The 18,704-nt window shown below is 43.5% G+C and overlaps 1 protein-coding gene across 5 annotated transcripts in view; it reads right to left on the bottom strand.

Annotated features, from left to right (window-relative positions):
- The window catches only part of RIMS2 (regulating synaptic membrane exocytosis 2), a 611,329-nt gene that overhangs the window by 162,640 nt on the left and 429,985 nt on the right, over window positions 1-18,704 (bottom strand). For all 5 annotated transcript variants that reach the window (XM_015407292.1, XM_015407290.1, XM_015407291.1 and 2 more), the window contains 2 exons: window positions 12,898-13,071; window positions 11,661-11,770 (listed from right to left, as the gene is read on the bottom strand). In XM_015407292.1, coding sequence (XP_015262778.1) covers window positions 11,661-11,770; window positions 12,898-13,071 — 284 coding nt within the window. The remainder of the gene's footprint in view (window positions 1-11,660; window positions 11,771-12,897; window positions 13,072-18,704) is intronic.

Below are 18,704 nucleotides of genomic sequence, written 5' to 3'. Positions count from 1 at the left end.
AAGGAGGGGGCTCCATTCCAATGCCGAAAGGGAAGGCGACAGAGATTCTGCACCACCCTCGGCCGCCTCTCTTGCCTCTGCTCTCCCCAGGCTCTTCACTGAGCGTCTGTCCCCAAAACCGCTGCACGCCACCGCGGCTGGATGGGGGGGGGAGAGCAGTTTACCGCCGCCTTCCCAGCGGGGTCCGAGGCGTTCCTCTCGACGCTGTGACCGCCTGGGGGCCTCCCAGGACTGCCAGCGCCGGATTCATTGTAAATCGAGGCCTGCAGCTCTCGAATATATTTTAGGGCTGGAAAGTAAATACTTTCTACCATTGCCCTTTAGGTCTCCGCTTCTTCTTCTGACCTTCCAGTGTCTTCTGGGATCTTCGTGCTCTTCAGAGCACAGCCAGCACATCCTGCTCAGAAGGCAGGGCCGGTAAGACTGGGGATCAGAGGATAAGCCCCTCCCCTCTGGGATCAAAGTTTGCCGGCCCTGCCTATGGAAGGGGGAGGTGCTTTCCCAGGAGTAAGGAGTCAAGGACTGCCCCACTCCTGGACCACCGGAGAACAAAGAGTTTTCCCCTCAAATGGCTGCCATTTGAGGGGAAAACTCTTTGTTTTCCCCTCAAATCGCGTGGCCCCGCCCCAGCGTGCGACGTCACTTCCGGGTGACGCGCACGCGGGGGTGGGGTTTCCCCCGGGCCCCGATTCCGGCGCGCTGGGAATCGGGGCTCCGAAACGGGGGATTCCCCGCCCCCCGGCTGCATTTGGCAGCCCTATCATTTTCTAATTCATTGTCTATATACAATACATAGTTGGGCCAAAGTTGTTCAGTTCTTTTCTGATCTACTCATCCTTTTGTAAAGTAGTTTGCCTAAACAGTTAGGATTATATTGTCTTTTATTCTATTTATATATTTTTCAAAAGGTTGTGAAGGAAAATTCCAAAGTTCTTCCATATAGTATGCATAGTTAATCTGCACCTTGGGTTATATTACTGTAACAATATATACATACCAAAAAAATTGCAAAGTTTATCTGAAACATTTTAGGTTTTTCAGCTTGATTGAGACCTCCTTTATCAACACTCACAGAGATAGTCAAGAATGTAGTAAAGTTTGGATCTTAGGAGCACAAAGCAATGTGACAAAAGCCAGAGAGCACTTTTCCTAGTATAAGTACAATACATGGTGATCTTAAGATTCAGTGGAGCAATGTTTCCTCTCCTCCCACAAAAAGTATGCCCTCTAAACTTGAATAATTTGCACAAGTGTAGATTGAAGAATGTGAAAGGTGCTTACAAAATAAAGCAGCTGAAAAAAGGACCATGTAGGAGTAATTGCCCCCATGCTAGGAAGGACTATAATCAGAGATTGAAATATTGAATTCAGTTAACTTCAAATTATCTCACTAATACTAATTGCATTTAAAGGCTACAATCCTTTAAATGTTTAAACAAACACAGGATGCTTAAATTCCATAATTCCACGACTAAATAGCATAGCTGTGTACAGGATGACAACTAATATCTCCTAGCTACTGATGCATATTCAAAGTTTCATAAAATATACTGTTTTTACAATAACATTGAATATTGGAAACATTCATTCTAGAATACACTAAAATGACAACCATGAGCATTATTAAGACAGAAGATTGACTAAATATGGAAGAATCGATTGTTGGAAATCGATTAAGCTAAGGTAATAGACTCACACATGCAATACAAAACACAAATAACAGAGCTGTACACAAACACAGTCTATTTGTTATGGCATAAACTTGCCTTTTCTCCCATTAAGAGATGTATGATGTTTTTCCTCATAATCTTTATGACATTAAAACATAAAGAGAATATTAATGATTAAATGATATGGCACATAAAATGTTCATCTAAACATTAAGCTTTATGCCTAAGTATACACAAAGTGATCCAAAAAGTTAATACAGAGTCCACAACACCTATCCATAATATGCAGCAATACAAGGATAATTGTGTAGGGACAAGCACATTCCTCACTTGCTCTACTGCTATCATAACCAGTTGGGACCCCAAAGATATTGGAAATGTAATTCATCCTCCCTCTCTCCCTCTCTCTTGAAAGAGGTCTTTGTGCTATTCAGGTTATCTGCTTTGCAGAATGCTTCAGACATTAAAGAGATTGTTACTAACTGGAATTGTCTATATTCTTAATAGAATAGGAACAGCTACACTTGATGTTAGATTTGTTACCAGATAGAATCAGGGGTCATTTCCTGCAGGAGCGCACAGGAGTGGAGCTCCGGCAGTAAAGAGCCCAGGGGGCGGGCACATGCAACAAGCCCTGCCCCCTGCTCTCAGCAGCCCTCAGTCAGAGCAAGAAGCAGCCAGGTAAGTTGCAGAGCTCTCCCTGGGCCCCTGGTCCAAAACAGTCCAGTGGCACCTTTAAGACCAAGTTTTATTCAGGTACAAGCTCTCCCTCCTCTGTGAGGACAGATTTGCATGTTCCACACCACCACCACCAATAGCTAGCAATCCAAAACAGTCCAGTGGAGCCTGAGGGGTGGGTGTTGCCTTTTGACACCCGGTGATGTCAGGGTGTGTGGCATATGCAAATAAGTTATGCTAATGAGTTATGCTAATGAACTCCTGCACCTCTTTTTCTACAAAATGACCCCTGGATAGAATTAATTTTTTTTGGTTATATGCTCTTGAGGTGTCATGTTCCCTAAAGTTCTGACTGGCTGCTTTGTATTGTAGAGTTTTGTAAATTATTCATTCTATGTATCATTGTGTTAAAAAAAGTTTTTTAAATCCCTTCATTTTTCCTTACAATAACCCTGTGTGGTTGGTTAAGCCAGGAGAGAGTGACTGGCCCAGAGATAGTTTGCAAGCTTCATGGCAGGGTAAGGATTCAAATCTGTTTTCTCTAGACACTAGTCCAACACTCTAACCACTATACACACTGTCTGTACATATAATAATGAATTATATGGATCACAATACAAACAGGTTTTGTAACATGCAAATATCAGGCCCAATTCCAGATACCTATGGGACCCTAGTATTACATTATTCATGGGTCTCTCCTTTACGTATTTTAGATTCATTTGCTATATTCTCTCCTGTGCCAAGAAATACACAATGAAATACAGAGAACAAAGTATCGAAACCTGAAATATATTAGAGTACAAAATAGTAGATTACAAGTGGAGACCCGCAAGAAACTTGCGGGATGGTTATCTCATTCATCACACCTTTGCTTCCTCTCCTCACCCCCTACCTCTCTCACACTATTTCTCCCCTCTGCCCCTTTTCTTACTCTTTATTTCTCCTCCATGCATGTGACTCCCTCTCTCTTTCTGCCCTGTCATCTTTCTCTTTGTTGTTCTGCCTCCCCACTCCATCACTCTTTCTCTCTTTCTGCCCCCACACTATCATTCTTTCTTTCTTCCCCCATCACTCTCCCAGCCTCCTGCCTGCTTCCTCCCCCACTCTGCAGAGCAGCAGCAGCAGTGGTGGCAGTGCTCCTAGCCACCCACCTGCTTCCTCTACCCCCACAGCAGCAGTGGCAGTGGTCTGGGAATCACAACAGATCTCCCATCTACAGAGATCAATTCACCTTAGGGCTGCCAGCTCCAGGTTGGGAAATTTCTGGAGATTTGGGGGTGGAGCCTTGGGACAGTGAGGCTTGGGGTGGCAAGCAGCCTCAGCAGGGTATGATGCCATAGACTCAACCCTCCAAAACAGCCATTTTATCCCGGGGAACTGATCTCTGTCGCCTGGACAACAGTTGCAATTCTGGGTGATCTCCAGTCCTCACCTGGAGGCTGGCAGTGGTGGTTCTTGTGGAGGAAATGGCTGGAGGGTGGAGTCTATGACATTAAAGGTAAAGGTTCCCTTGCTCGCCAAGGCACACGGAACGCTGTTCCCACTGAAGTGGTACCTACTTATCTACTTGCAATTTCTTGCTTTCGAACTGCTATGACATTACACCAGTCCAAAGTTCCTCCCCTCGTCAAATCCCACCATCTCCAGGCTCCACCCCTCAAATGTCCAGGAATTTCCCAACCTGGAGTTGGCAACCCTATTTCCTTCCCACCCAACAGCCAACCTACCTTTATCTGCCTCTCTGTCTTCTGCTTTCCATCTCCACCCCCCAGCCTCTACCTAGGAAAATTACAGTCTTTCTCCACAGTGGGGACCAAAGCACCTTTCATTATTCCCTCCTCCTTTTTATCTGCACAACAACCCTGTAAGGTTGGTTAGGCTGAAATATGTGACTGGTCCAAAATCACGCAGTCAGCTTCCACTGCAAGATGGAGATCTGAACCTGGGTCTTGCAGACCCTACTTTGAAGCTTCAACTGCTACACCTCATTGGCTGCTGATTAACAGTAGCAAGCAGCCGAGGATAGGTGAGTCATGCAAATCAGGGGGGACCTGGCAACCCTAGACTACTGCCAGGCCTAGATTTGCCAGCCTCCAAATGGGACCTGGAGACCTCCCCAGAATTACAACTGGACTCTAGACAGCAGAGGTTTGTCTCCCTGCAGAAAATGGCTGCTTTGGAGGGTGGACTCTGTGGCATTATACCCAGCTGCGGCCTCTCCCTTCCCAAACCCAGCCCTCCTTAGAGTCCACCACAAAATCTCTAGATATCCCCCAGCCTGGCCCTGGCAACTCTTGTGAGGCCTTGCCCCAAGGCTTCCCCCCTTCCTCCCTGAAAGGACAAAATAGGCCGGGAAAGGGCCCTTTCCCCACCCTTTTACTGACAAAGCCAGTTAGAAGCCCCCCCCCCAAAAATTCCAATTTCTCACTGTTGATGCCTAAAGCAGATCCCTGCAGAGGCCATTTCAAAAGGTTTTTGGGGGAATTCAGTCATCCGTGAAGGGATTTTTTAAGTTTTTGGATGTTTCAACAAACCCAGGAAGTCTACTGACTATGTAGGAAAAACTGTTGGGGGAGAGTGAGCCCCCTGTTGGTGTAAATAAGTATCCACACAGATCTGGCTAATAGAATAAGGATAGTCAGGCCCATAGCTAGGATCTTTCTAGTGGGGAGGCCCTGGGGAAAGTGGGAGGGCCGGAGTGCGTGTGCGTGCAAAGCGTGCACACGCTGCACACACATCATCCGGAAGTGACGTGATGACGCCGGGCACGCTGGGCCCGCCCTCAGCGTGCCCCGCGTTGGCAATAATGCTACGAGCCTGCTTAAAAGTAGCCAAGGCTAGGAAACGCACCCTTGTCAGCCGACAGTGAGCCAGCCTCCATTACTATTGGCCTCCCCCCGGCCCGATCAAGATCCCCCCAAAGCCCCCTGAAAGAGAGCCGTCTTGCAAGACCCGCGGACCCGAGGCAGACCCCCCCCACCGCCAAAGCAGGCCCCTCCGCAGGGAGCTGGTTCCACAGGAGGGGAGCAAGCAAAGGGGAAACATACAGCAGAAAGTTACGCGTTCGAAGCATTGAAACACACACACCCTCCCCCCGACAGGCCGCAGCAGAATGCCTGTCTTCCAAGCCTGACATTACTTACTGGAGAGGAAGCCTTTTCCTAGCCTGGCTGCCCGGCTTCTCCGGGGCTCCAGCCCCGCCCCGCTCCCTTTCCCTCTCCCCTCCCCCTCGGTAGGCCTCTCTAGCAAACAGCAAGGCTGCTTTTAACCCTTTCAGTGTTGTAACGAATGGGAAAAAATGCTTCCTGCCCTTCTCATGAAACTGTGCAGACGAGGACTGGAGGGAAGAAATGAAGGGAGCTGGGACCACCCCGCGCGCTTCCCCGCCTCTGCCGTGCAACTGCTCCGCGGACAGCGCTGGCCCGGCTCTCTCGGCGGAGGGGCTTGCTCGGGCGCCCAGCCCAGCACACCCACACCCCTCTGGACCGTAAGCTTCCTCAGCGGCCACTTGCCCGCTTTCTGACGGCGCACAAACAGCCCTTGCGGAGCTCGCACGGGGGGGCGCTAGATCCCCTGCGCACACGGCACCCGCCCGCACCCTTGGAGGCAACAAAGGCGCCCCGCCTGCCGCTCTCTCTCACACACAAACGCTTTGCCAGCATTGCCGCCACTGCCAGCCTCTCGTCATCTTTGGGCCGGGGGGAGGGGGAGCAGAGGATCGGGGAGGGGCCCCACAAAACCCGCGGGGGGTGGGCCCCGTGGGCCCCACGCGAGCTATGGGCCTGAGGATAGTCATTCTGGTTTACTGGGCAGTCTATTTCCCTGCAGCTAGAGACACAGCTATAATTCTTGTTTTGACAAAGGAATGACCACCGTATGCTGACACATGAAGACTTTTAAAGAAATAAGAGTGTATGAAGCAGAAGATGCATCCATTTTATACTTGGCAGCTCAAACAATATGGTCCCCAATATGCTTCATCCTATAGTTTTATGAGCACAGCTCTGAGAATGATCAGTGGAACACTGGACCAAATTTCTATTTGGGCAAAAATATATAATACAGACAAAAGATTTTGAGATTTTAATATTGTCTGATAAGCTTGTATGGACACATAAAATGAATCATGTCCAAATTATATGGTCTTGACTTTCATAATGGCAGCAATGGCACATGATAACCTTAAGATTATTTTCCTATGCAGTGGCAAAGACTTCTTTTAAAATAGTGGAAAGAATTTTAACATTAGCAACAATCTTTGATTTCCTTTCAGTTTATACTCAGAAATTAATCTAAACTTTCCCAAGTGTTGTTGGACGCTGGTAGTGAACATAAAGTATAGCAGCAGTAAACAAGTCACAAGATATTTAAAATAATTCTTAACTAAATTTTTTTATTAAGCATATGCACAGATCCCATGTGATATGGAACTGCACAGAGAATATGAAGATTAAGATGAAAAATTAGCTTTGTATCATTTCAAATCCAACAATTCTGCAATATGGGTATATGAGCCACAGGGAGTACACTGGGTATTAGTGACAACTGTAGTCCCTCCTGGTCCACTAAAGTTCTTGGAACACTAAGCTCAAAGAAGTCTGAAGTAGGCCAGTCAACAGCTTTGGTCCTTGAATATGAATATTTTGAGGTGAACATGGCTGAGGATATTGACAGCTGTGGCAGAGTATTTAGACTGAGGCGACAGAGTCAGGCTGAGCTCATGTTAAAATCAAGTATCACTAAGAACATCCAAGAAGGCCAGGGATTCAGTTATTTAGATCCTGTAAAGCATGAGAAATTCATTTGCAAAGCCTGATCTTTCTATATAGCACCCCCCTAAAATCCTTAAAGTTTCCATACTACTGGTCTAGCAGCCTCATGGGAAAAAATGCATGAGGTGTGGGAGCTGCATTGAGGAGCAAGAGTTGAACAAGAATCTGCTCTCTTTCACACAACGAGAGCGTGCTCTGCCACATTTGCTCATTCAGTGGAAAGAGCTGTGAATCGGGGTGGGGGGGGGAGTTGGCACAATGGTGCCTTATATAGACTCCTCCTATGCTGCCCCCCTCACACTGTGTTTGCACATGTCCAGGCATGCCAACACCCACTGACTCTTTTCCATGAGCCACCAGATAACCCTACCCCCTTGCACTAATGGAAAGCTTGCTCTGCCACATTTGCTCATTCAGTGGAAAAGGGAATTGTGGGCTATTTTGTCCTATTTCTTCTCCTCACTGCAGTCCCCTGTACCTTGTGCTAGTTTGTCCACAAGCCCTCCCTGACCTCAACACTCTTTTTTGGGGGGCAGAGTTGATGGATTTATAAGAAGGCTCTTGGGGAGAAGGTGGGGGAAGATCTGCCTTCACTAGCACCTTGTATTCCCGCTGTATTGTATCCATCTAAAGATGAATGGATGTGTCTGTAAGCATAAGACTGTTACTGAAATGCAAAAATAGCTTTCAAGCCAAGCTTAAAATTTGTTCCCATTACTTGACATACTTGGCACTAGTAATGTGCTAGGCACTGAACTAGACACAGTATGCATGTATCGTGAAAATAGTCCTGTAATCCAAAGGTAACTTTTGACTTGTTTTTCTTTAACTGATGCTCCATAGTAGTTTGTGACATGACTGGGGTGGGGGTGTAGGTGCTTCATTTTTAATCAGCTGTTCTGGATCATAGCCAAAGTAAACACAACATACAATACCATCTAGTTAGCATGATTTCATGGTATCCATGATATTAGTACATTCTTAAATGCAATGGATATATCCATTCTAGTATTCTCCTACTAAAAACCTGTATTTTAGAAGATGAAAAGCTCTTTCAGTCTTCCAAATAGTACTGAAAGGTAGTTCTTTCTTTTCACCTGGCATATTTGCAAAAAAAAAAAAAAGACTCTAGGAAATCATCGACTAAGATAATGATCTCTGAACACTTCACTTCTGTGAAATTCTATTCCGCAATTGCAATATACACAACAAATGAAAAATCCCAAGACAGGCTATGGTAAAATGTGTATAGACATTCTATGAAATAAATACTGACTGCAATGGACAAATTCTTAAAAGTCCCTTGATCCTTAAAGCATCTTAGCTCACAGGGCCTAGACAGGTGTAATGGGTCCTAATCCCTTAATCAGTGTTAAGGTTAAAGTGTAGGAGCGCATTTTCTTTCCCCTCTTCCAGATGACTGCTTGACTTAACCATGGTTAAGGTTTACCCCTGCACAATGTTAACCATAGAAAGCACTAATCAGAGATTGATAATAACCAGAATTTGAAACCAAGTTTCATGTATTTGAGAGGTAGACAGGTTAGTTCGTTGCAGCAAAAATGAACAGGAGTCTTGTGGCACCTTACAGACTAACACACTTTTATTCTAGCAAACATGTCATGGACTAGATCCCACTTCTTTAAATGCATATATATAATTTAAATATAATTGCTTTTACACAAATTCCATGTTAATTTAACTGAAATGGGTACATGGTCTTGATTTCAAAGAGCACTATTATGTACGTCATCCGTGTATTCTAAACTACCTAAATAAGTTAATTGATTAATTAACTAATTAAAACATTTATATTCTACCTTTTCTTTAGGTTAATGGTGGTTTACAATAGTAGTTAAACCATCACCAGCTAAAATCAAAGATAAAATAACAAGTCCCAAATCTGCCCCCCAAATCCGTCCTCCCTTAAAGAAATGCCTGCTATTCAAATGCCCGCAAAAGCCCTGCCAAACAGGCAGGCCTTGCAGAGCCTCCTGAAGGTGGGACAGGCAACAGATCGAAGGAGACGGTCCTTCAGATATGTGGGTCCTTGGTTGTGAAGGGTTTTAAAGATCATAACCAGCACCTTGAATTGAACCTAGAAACAGACTGGCAGCCAATGCAGCTGTTACAAAATGGGCAACATATACTCCCTGCGGTTGGCCCCTGAAAGCAGTCAGGTTGTCACTTTCTGGACCAGTTGCAGTTTCTGGGTCATCTTCAAGGGCAGACCGTTGTGGAGTGCATTGCAGCAGTCCAATTGTGAAGTTACAGACACATGGATCAATGTGGCCAGGTCTATTGAGTCTACATAATGAGAAAGTTGGGGAATCAGATGTAGCTAACAGAAAGTGCCCCCAGTCACCATGCCGACCTGCTTTTCAAATAGCAAGGCACGGTCCATGAACAGCCCCAAGGTCTTAACCTGTTCTGAAAAAGCCAACATTACTCCATTTACGACAAGTGGATTCAGTCCCTCTAGAATATCAGCCTTCCTGACCAGCATTACCTCTGCTTTGCCTGGATTCAGCTTCAGTTTGTTCTGCCTTAGCCACCTGATCACAGCCTCAAAGCACCGGTTCAGAACCATGATGGACACATCTGGAGGCTTGGATAATGACATATAGAGCTTGGTGTCATCTTCATATTGGTGACACCCAACCCCAAAGCTCCTTAAGCCTTTAAACTGGGATACAGCTCAGTAATGCTATTTATCTAAAGCTACTGATAAGTTACATACCTCACTTTTACACAATGCACATACTATAAAATTTAAAATGTATGTGTAAGACAAACATATTGTCTATAATTGATTCTGACATCAACTGCACCTGAGTTTATTTTTTGCTTATGGAAGAAAAAAACCCTTCTTTATGTACGAGCCTTCCTAAGGTTCTATCTCCTTGTCTCCACTGTCTAAGGAAAAATGTAAATCAGAAAAGGGAACCAAAGCAAATTGGGCAAACCCCCCAGCAAGTTTGAAGAGGAATGTTCAGCTGAGCAATAAACTGAATTTCATAGGTACTTCTCTGTACTCTCAATGTTAATACTGAAACCGTACTTTATATTCTGCCTTTATAATTCCAAAAGTTTCCTTTTTTTAAACTAAAAGGAGAATTAGAACAAAAAAGCACAATTCTATCAAACGTAAATGACTCTGACTTGGAGCCCAGAACAGCTTTTATTTGTTATTTCCAGGATCTGATTGGCTGTCTTAACGATTAACTAGAAGTTTAATAATAACTATTAGTCAGGCCCCTTACAATGGGCTGGATCCAGCAATCCACTGATGCAAATATCATGGATCTTCTTCACTGTCCCTTCCAACCCCAGGGAAGTTGATTCCTGAAGTTGATTCCTATGTGAAATAATAGCCACATGGCTCAATAGGCTGCAGTGAGGAAGTGGAAGAAATCATTCCCTCCTCCTGTTAGCAAAGCCCACTGACTGAAACAGCCGGTAGCACAATTTTGCCTCTTCCCCCCTCACTGCAGTCCCCCTACCTATGTGGCTATTACTTCATACGAGTCCCACAAACCATGGAATCAACTTTCCTGGAAGGGACTGCTGGTGGGAAAGAAAATTAAGGAAACTTTGGGAAGTTGTGGGAAAGAAAATTAGGGAAGATCTATGATAATCGGCACCTTCAACTGATGGATCATTGGATCCAGCCCATCAGTTGGATGTTCTGATGCATCTGTGAGAATGTTTTTCAGATAGGAGTGGTGGTATTGTGACACCCACAGCAGGCCAAGTTCTCAGAATGTGGCTAATTATCTCAGGATAACAGCAAGGGCAGCTGCAGCACAATATATTTGGTTGGATATACTAGCACCCAATGTTAGGCTTTTCCAAGCAGTCACCAATGAACACGCTTCTACAAAGTTCTGTACACATGGAGAAAACAATGTGAATGAAAACAATGTTACAATATACAGCACTAACTATCTGACCACTCCTAATTATGGTCTACCTTTTGTATTGTTCCAATATTTACTCCTGGAGTAATATTTACTCCTGCAGCAATGACATATATGTGCCCCAAAAGTTCAACCTTTATTTTTGTGGAAATTACTTTGATTACTGTCACCGAACAACAACAACTACATGCCTGTTGTGTCACGTATGGTCATACATAATCCTAAATTCCTAGGAATTTAAGGGGACTAGTAACAACTTCAAACCTTCATGATGTGGCAGTTTATAGTATTTCACTGTTACAAGCCTTTACAGATAAAATTCTAACATGTGATACTGAAGAAGAAGTTGCCAGTGACTGCAATGAAAATAAAACTTGGCCATGATCCACACATTTGCTTTTATAATTGTGATGGTGCATATTAATGTTCACAAAATAACATAAAGCATTAAAAGCTGCTGAAAAGTACCAGGCTCTATAACAGCATATTAACTGATGAATCCCAGTTCAAACCCTGAAATATGTATATGTTTTCATTTAAGCTACAGCAAATATTAACCTCCAGTTTCCTTTTATCCTTCAACACTAACATTTCTATACGTTAAAAAGCTCACTTACTTCTCTCCAGTGTCCCCTTTGGTGGGAGCTGTGGCAACTGTCTCCCCCTGCGTCCTGCTACTGGAGTACCTGATGGGCTTGTCTGGACAGACCCTGTACGAGCATGAGACCTACAAGATACACATTAAGAGAAACCAAGTTAACTGCAAGATCATTTACTCCTTGTTATCTGAAGAACTAACAAATGACGGATGGCTTTTGTACATGTTGGACTTTTGCTGACATTGTGACAGCTGAGCCTATAAGGGTATAGTTATTGATAAAGAAATATTTAGCTGGGGGGAAAGAAAAACCAAAATTATGCAAAGGAACTAAATACAACATGCTTGTGTAACTGCATCTGATAATTGTCTATGGAAATATATATATGCACACAGATGCATTAACACATACAGAAATATATATACACAGAAAATTGTGTGTATGCATGTTTTTTATATTTTCATGTTTAATAGGAAAATATGTACAGTTTAATAATTCAATTAACATACTATTTCAATGTTTTACTCAGGTACAAAATTGATGATAGGCAATAAAGCAAATGTAAGATTCAATGAATGAAATGGAGTAATAACTTCATAATTTGTTTCTTCATAATTCACTATTGAAAAGTAAAGAAACACAATATTTAATGAGAAAATAATCTGATTTGGACAAAATGACAATTTTGGTGGCTGTTTTCACTGAATTTCTTGTAAAGATTTATTTCAGTACCATTTGATTATGAATACAATACATTACTGAAACAGGAACAATGCAAAACATGCACACAGCAAATCAGAGAAAACAGTGATTAAAACAGTGGTTAATACATAAAATTAGCACAATTAAGTTTAAGAAACTGTTTTTTGTTAAAAAAAGTTTCATTTGATGTTATGATGATTATTCCGTAAGTGATGTCTGATGATCACATAAAATTTCTCATTCTGTAAGAGAAGTACATGACAGTTATGAGGTGCTGTAGTGTGAGAAATCACCCAGGATTCCTGATAAATGAGAAATCACAAAACAAATGTAATTAATTGTGTCATTAATTATTGTTAGTAAACAAATTACAATGGCAGCCACACCATTATATCCTCGGTAGAATATAAATAGTGTGTTGACGCTGGCAGGGTTAGTATCTACGGTTACTAGTGATCAGCCAATAATGGAAGGCAACATCATTGAGCTTTTTGGGAAAATAAAGAAGTGAGCTGGTGGGGCAGGATTAGTCTGATTGGATTGTCTGTTTCACCTCGATAAGGCAGGTGAGGGAGGGGCAGATCTTCCAGTCATTAATGAAGGCATCGATCTCATGAGGTTTGAGTCAGGCCGCTCAGTGGATCGAGAGCGGGGGCTGGGCCGCTCTAGCACAGGACGTTGTTCTGTTGATCTGGATCTTTGATATGGTAGTCTAGGTTCCCATTTCCTGTAATGTTAGTCAAAAAGCAGCTCAATTGACCTTTAGCTTTTATCTGAAGTTACGCATTATGCCGCACCATACTGGGTTTGGAAAAGATCAGCGTTAAGTACATTTATAACATTTTAAAAAAATACTGCTTATTGGTAACATACAAAGTTTATTTTTCTTTACTCCTTACTGTTTTTACAACCTAACTCATAAACAGCAAACTCTCACCCCATTAGAGGAGAACCTAAAAGTTAATTATCATATAACTTAACAACAGCTGCCCAGAACATTTGCCACACAGAGTGGTTTATCTTTCTCTCTGAGTAGCCAGGATGATTTCACTTCTGGGGAAAGAGAGTTCTGATTAAATAACGGGGAGATCGATTCAGCTCTTCGTTCTAAGAATTTAGGACAATTGAAGAAGATGTAGTCAACAGAGTCAATACTGTTGCTGCCACAATTGCAGAGGGTGATTTCTCACGAGAGCTGCCTCGCAGCACAGTGCCGTTTGCCTCGACACAAACGTGTCAATTTCACACCTGAAGCTCCGGGGCTGCATTTGACTCGGGGCTTCGCCCGATTTCCTCCGCAGTTTCATGATCCTCAAAAACCAGGATCACGAAACTGCGGAGGAAATTGGGCGAAGCCCCGAGTCAAAATGCAGCCCCAGAGCTTCGGGTGTGAAATTGACACGTTTGTGTCGAGGCAAACGGCGCTGTGCTGCGAGGCAGCTCTCATGAGAAATCACCCAGAGTCTATCGTAGTGCGGAATTCCCCTAAATCTTCCTAGCGTCACTGCTGAAGGTAGGACATTCAAGCGGGCTAGCATAAAAGCCCTTCTATACTTTGGAATAGTTAACTTGGTTACATAATTTAGCATTTTTGTTGGAGGTAGAATGCCAAATGAGAAGGATGAACACATTTGTTTAAAAGTTTGCTTATTGATAACATACAGTGTTTATTAAAGAACTGTGCTTTCTTTCAAAACTTTTTTGATAAATGAACAGAAAAAAATTAAAATTGCTCAGTAATGAAACAAACCATGGTTTACTGGCATATTCTGCATAAAAATGAAACTGTTACTGTTTTCTGAAGACCCTCAGGACAAAAAAAAGACATAAATGATTAATAATGTCAAGCCAGGTAATTTACTCTGGATCAGTGAAGTAATCATTATGGCTGTATATTTCACCAGGACCAGTGCATCTGAACAAGGGTTTTCTAGTCCATGCTATAATGAACTATTCGCAAATAATATTTTCAGTTTATAATGTACTGGCGTCAACCATCAGTCATAATTTCAGAAAGCAGTGAAAACCCTGAAGCAGAACTAAGCCTGCAACTAAAAAAAGGTTTATAGTCTGTGTTGTAATATTAACTGCATTTTTTGTTGGAGATAATGTAAGATGTCACTGCACCAGCATTCTGAGAGAACATATATAAATGCAAAGAAAAGGCATAAAAAGATTCCAAAGTTATCCAACTATGCTATAGTATAAAACAGTGATACTCCCTAAATGTCTTGGAAGCCACCTGTGGCTCATCTGAGCACTATTTTCCATGGCACCCACCCCATGTTCCAGGAAAGTGGGTAAATACTTTAGAAATTGGAATAATTTCGTCATTACTATGGGCCCAGTGTAAAACTAACAGTGGCCCGGGCTAGCATAAACATTAGCCACGCTAGAGAGACGAAAGATAGGCGGATTTTCTGGGCGCAATCTCACCGCCACATCTGGGAAGCGTAGAGCTCCCGTGGCTCACCCGAGGCTTCCCGCCAAAGACGCGTGGTAAAAAACTAGTACCTCAGAGGTACTAGTTTCCAGAAACCGCGGGGCAAGGGCGGGCGTCTGATTGCATTTCCGGTGGCATCCGGCGCCCGCCCATGCCCCATTGCGAAAAGGTTCCCCCCCCCCGAAGTCTGCAGGGATGCGCACAGGCACCCAACGGGGCATGCACATACTTCAGGTTAAAAAAAACCCCACAACCCCGTTTGCTGTGCTGCTTCTTTGGCGCGTCGTGTGATCGGCACCTCCCCCCTAACCACGGGACCTCGACGAGACCGCGAGGGGATGCCTGATCGCGCAGTCGCGCGTTATTTCGCTGCGGGGCAAACAGCCACGCCTCCCCCCCCACGATATACGGCCCATGTGACCGGGGTCAGTATACTTTTAACACATATCACAACCAGTGTTCCCTCTAAGCTGAGTTAGCGTGAGCTAGCTCAGTTTTTTAGCCTCTGGCTCACACATTTCTGTCTTAGCTCAGGAAAGATGGCTCCAGAGCAAACTAATTCATGCAGTAGCCAAATTGCTTGCTCACAACTTTAATGTCAGTAGCTCACAAAGTAGAATTTTGGCTCACAAGACTCCACAGCTTAGAGGTAACATTGATCACAACTCGTCCGTAATTATTGTATCACGTTTGTGTAAATGCAGGGGTTCTGTGTATGAGGCCGGGTCAACATAAGCAGCTGACTGAGGTGGTGTAATGAGGGCTAACACCATTTAATGCTAACCCATAAAACAAAACAACTGGTGCAGAGAAAAATTAACATAGAGAGAGGTTCTAACCACTGCTTGTCCTGAAGAACTAAATTAAATTGGAAGGGAACTTTTAACACAGAGAAGCATTTACTTTCTAATATCCAACCTGACAGATTTCTCAAGAACTCAAAAGCTTGCACACTGTTTTCTGTCCTGAGTTGCATACCCTAATTCCAGATAAACAAGGGCTGCCGAAGGGTTAACGGTAGTGGGAAGAAACAACCCTACATGCTCAGAGGCACTCTGGTAATTAAGAGTTATATTATATATTTTGTACAGGGGATACAGCAGTTGTGTACCCTTTTGGTTGAAGAAGAAGAAGAAGAGAAGAGATTGGATTTACACCCTGCCCTTCACTACCCAAAGGTGTCTCAGAGCGGCTTACAAACTCCTTTCCCTTCCCCTCCCTACAACAGACACCCTGTGAGGTAGGTGGGGCTGAGAGAGCTCTGACAGAAACTGCTCTTTTTCAAGGACAGCTCTTATCAGAACTATGGCTTGCCCAAGGTCATCCAGCCAGGTGCAAGTGGAGGAGTGAGGAATCAAACCACTACTAGGGTTGCCAAATCCATCTTCCACCCCCAGCGGGGGACTTTGGGGGCGTTCCTGGAGGGGGTGGGGCATCCCCAACATGATGACGACACATTGGGGATGTCCGCCGCCCCCCCACCTGCCCACGCGCCGGATCTCCAGAAACGGCTGTTCCCTGCACTTAAAGGAGCCGGCGTTTCCCCTTTAAGAGCAGCCGCGTTTCCCTTTTATGTGCACGAAGCTGGCATTTCCGTGCAAGCCTGATCTCAAGCGGAGATCGGGCTTGGGAGGAAACACAGGCTTGGGAGGAAACACGGGTTCCACACACTTAAAGGGAGAAAGAGGGGTGGCTGTGGGTGTTGGGGGTGGGGCTTCCCCCGCCGGCCATCTGGACGGCGGCAGGTAGAACCCCCCCAAAACGGGGGACCCCTGGCAAACCGGGGGGTTGGCAACCCTAATCACTACACCAAACTGGTAGTTTGCAAACCTTGCTAATGTGGCTCTCCACAGTGTGCAGAGTGAGTACCATTGGTATAAAACCATTTGAATGGTTTAATTATACACTACACTTTAAAATAATCATGCAATTTTATATCATCAATATATGATTTTATATTATACAACGATGGCTATGGACATGGATAAAATATTTTTAAAAGTTCATACAACAAGTTTGTACATTCATTTTCATTCATGTCTTTGTCCTCCACTGAAGTTTCAAGAACTGTCACAATTAGTTTATTATGCATATATTAATGATTTTTATTGGTTTACAAGCTATTAATTTAACTTGCACAGCAACCAGCAGCATCCTAAATTCCACAGAAGGTCAAATTTGAGTTATTATTAAATGACACTGGAGAAGAAGAGGTGGTTCACTTACATAACTAACAGCAGCCTATACTGCAACTATATGAAATGTTTCATGGAGTAGTCCTATTGCTACAAACAGAAATTGACTGAGAATACTACATATTTCCTTTACATTTCAGTAGAGTTTGTCTTGGAGACATATATGATACCTTATACCCTTTGTTTCAGTGTCTTGAAACAGAACAAGCTTGCTTCTCAGAACATTGCTAAATCCCTTGATGACATCAGTTGAAAAACATGCTAATATGTATTTTCCATGCAGGAGTACGTTAAAACCTCACAGACATATTCAGAATAATGCCGGCCACCAACAGGTTCAATCTAAAGCGCTCAACAAGCAGACACACTACACTGGTGCACAATGTTTACAGGGGCACTAAATATCAGGGAGGAAGCACAGCTAGCTTCAGACAAACCCACAAAGATTACCTCATGTTTTCTTCTGGTTCTATATATTCACTTTCTGAATAGGAAGCTTGATCTGCCAAAACATCCACTGATTCACTTCTTTAATATCAAGGATAAACAAAAAGAATGTAAGCTTGCAATAGCTGTTGCTTAGCTGAGACAAAATTTAAGGAAGGGTTTGACTCTACATTTGAAAGAAAGCCACGTATTCATGCGGTGACAAGTAAACATGCTATCTTTGATCACAGAAACATACAAAAAGAGTTTCTTTGCAAATCTATGTTTTTATACTAGTAAAATACTTAGGGCCCTGCCTCAAAATTAACGACACAGTATGGGAGTTGGGGCAGCATGGCTTCTGGGAGAACAGTCCACACTGCAGCTCACCTCTATACCAATGTTATGCAGATATAATGCTGGCAGGGCAGGAGCCCCTGTATAGGCTCCTTCTTCATGGCTTGAGCTTGTATTGTTTCAGTTGCCTGGCAACCAAATGGAGATGAGGGGGCAGGTATTTATTGCAGAGCGGGACAGCAGTCTTCATTGCTGCACAACGATGTCACTTCCGCCATGACACAGAATGCCAGCATTTCACTGGGGCGATGCTCTAGCACTCATCCCCACACTGTATGGTTTCCATAGAGTTTCTGGCCAAGAGCTAGAATGTTGCCCGGGTGAGATGCCAGGGATTCCAAGTTGTGCTGGAAAAGATGTCATCACACGGCAATGAAGATCACCTGCTTCTGCCCACTGACCAGATGAGCATTGGTGGGCACTGGAAATAATTACTGAGTTTGCCCACTGTTATTGGGCACCTGGTAAGCCTATGTACTGTAATGCTTCGGACATGAACAGAAGCTACAGCTGCAAAAATAACTTTAAAAGGACCCAAGATCCAAATGCATTGTTATTACACCTGCTGGATTACAAGTTATGGAGAAGAAAACGGAGATAAAGGCACATCATATACAAAGTAAATGCCACTCATGGGGAGGAGGGGATCCTTAAGAAGATCTAACAACTGCAGGTCCTTTCTTGTGTGCTGCGGTGCAGTCAGCTTTGCCTGAATCATTTTAAGAGATGTGAACCACATTCTTCACCAATACTTTGTACTAGATTCAATTTATAATTTATGGTTATCTTACTTCCCGGAAATAAAAATTATTTTCCCTGATATAATAATCTGGTTTGTCGTATATTGGTAAGATTTTATCTAAAAACAGAAAGTGATGTTAAAATAATAAAAATAAATTAGAGCTTCAATTAAAAATGTCCCCACAATGTTTTGAAATT

This window comes from Gekko japonicus, unplaced genomic scaffold (genome assembly GCF_001447785.1).
Source record: "Gekko japonicus isolate JY-2015 unplaced genomic scaffold, Gekko_japonicus_V1.1 scaffold119, whole genome shotgun sequence".
In the NCBI taxonomy this organism is placed as follows: domain Eukaryota; kingdom Metazoa; phylum Chordata; class Lepidosauria; order Squamata; family Gekkonidae; genus Gekko; species Gekko japonicus.
This window is presented reverse-complemented; position numbering and strand designations above follow the sequence as displayed.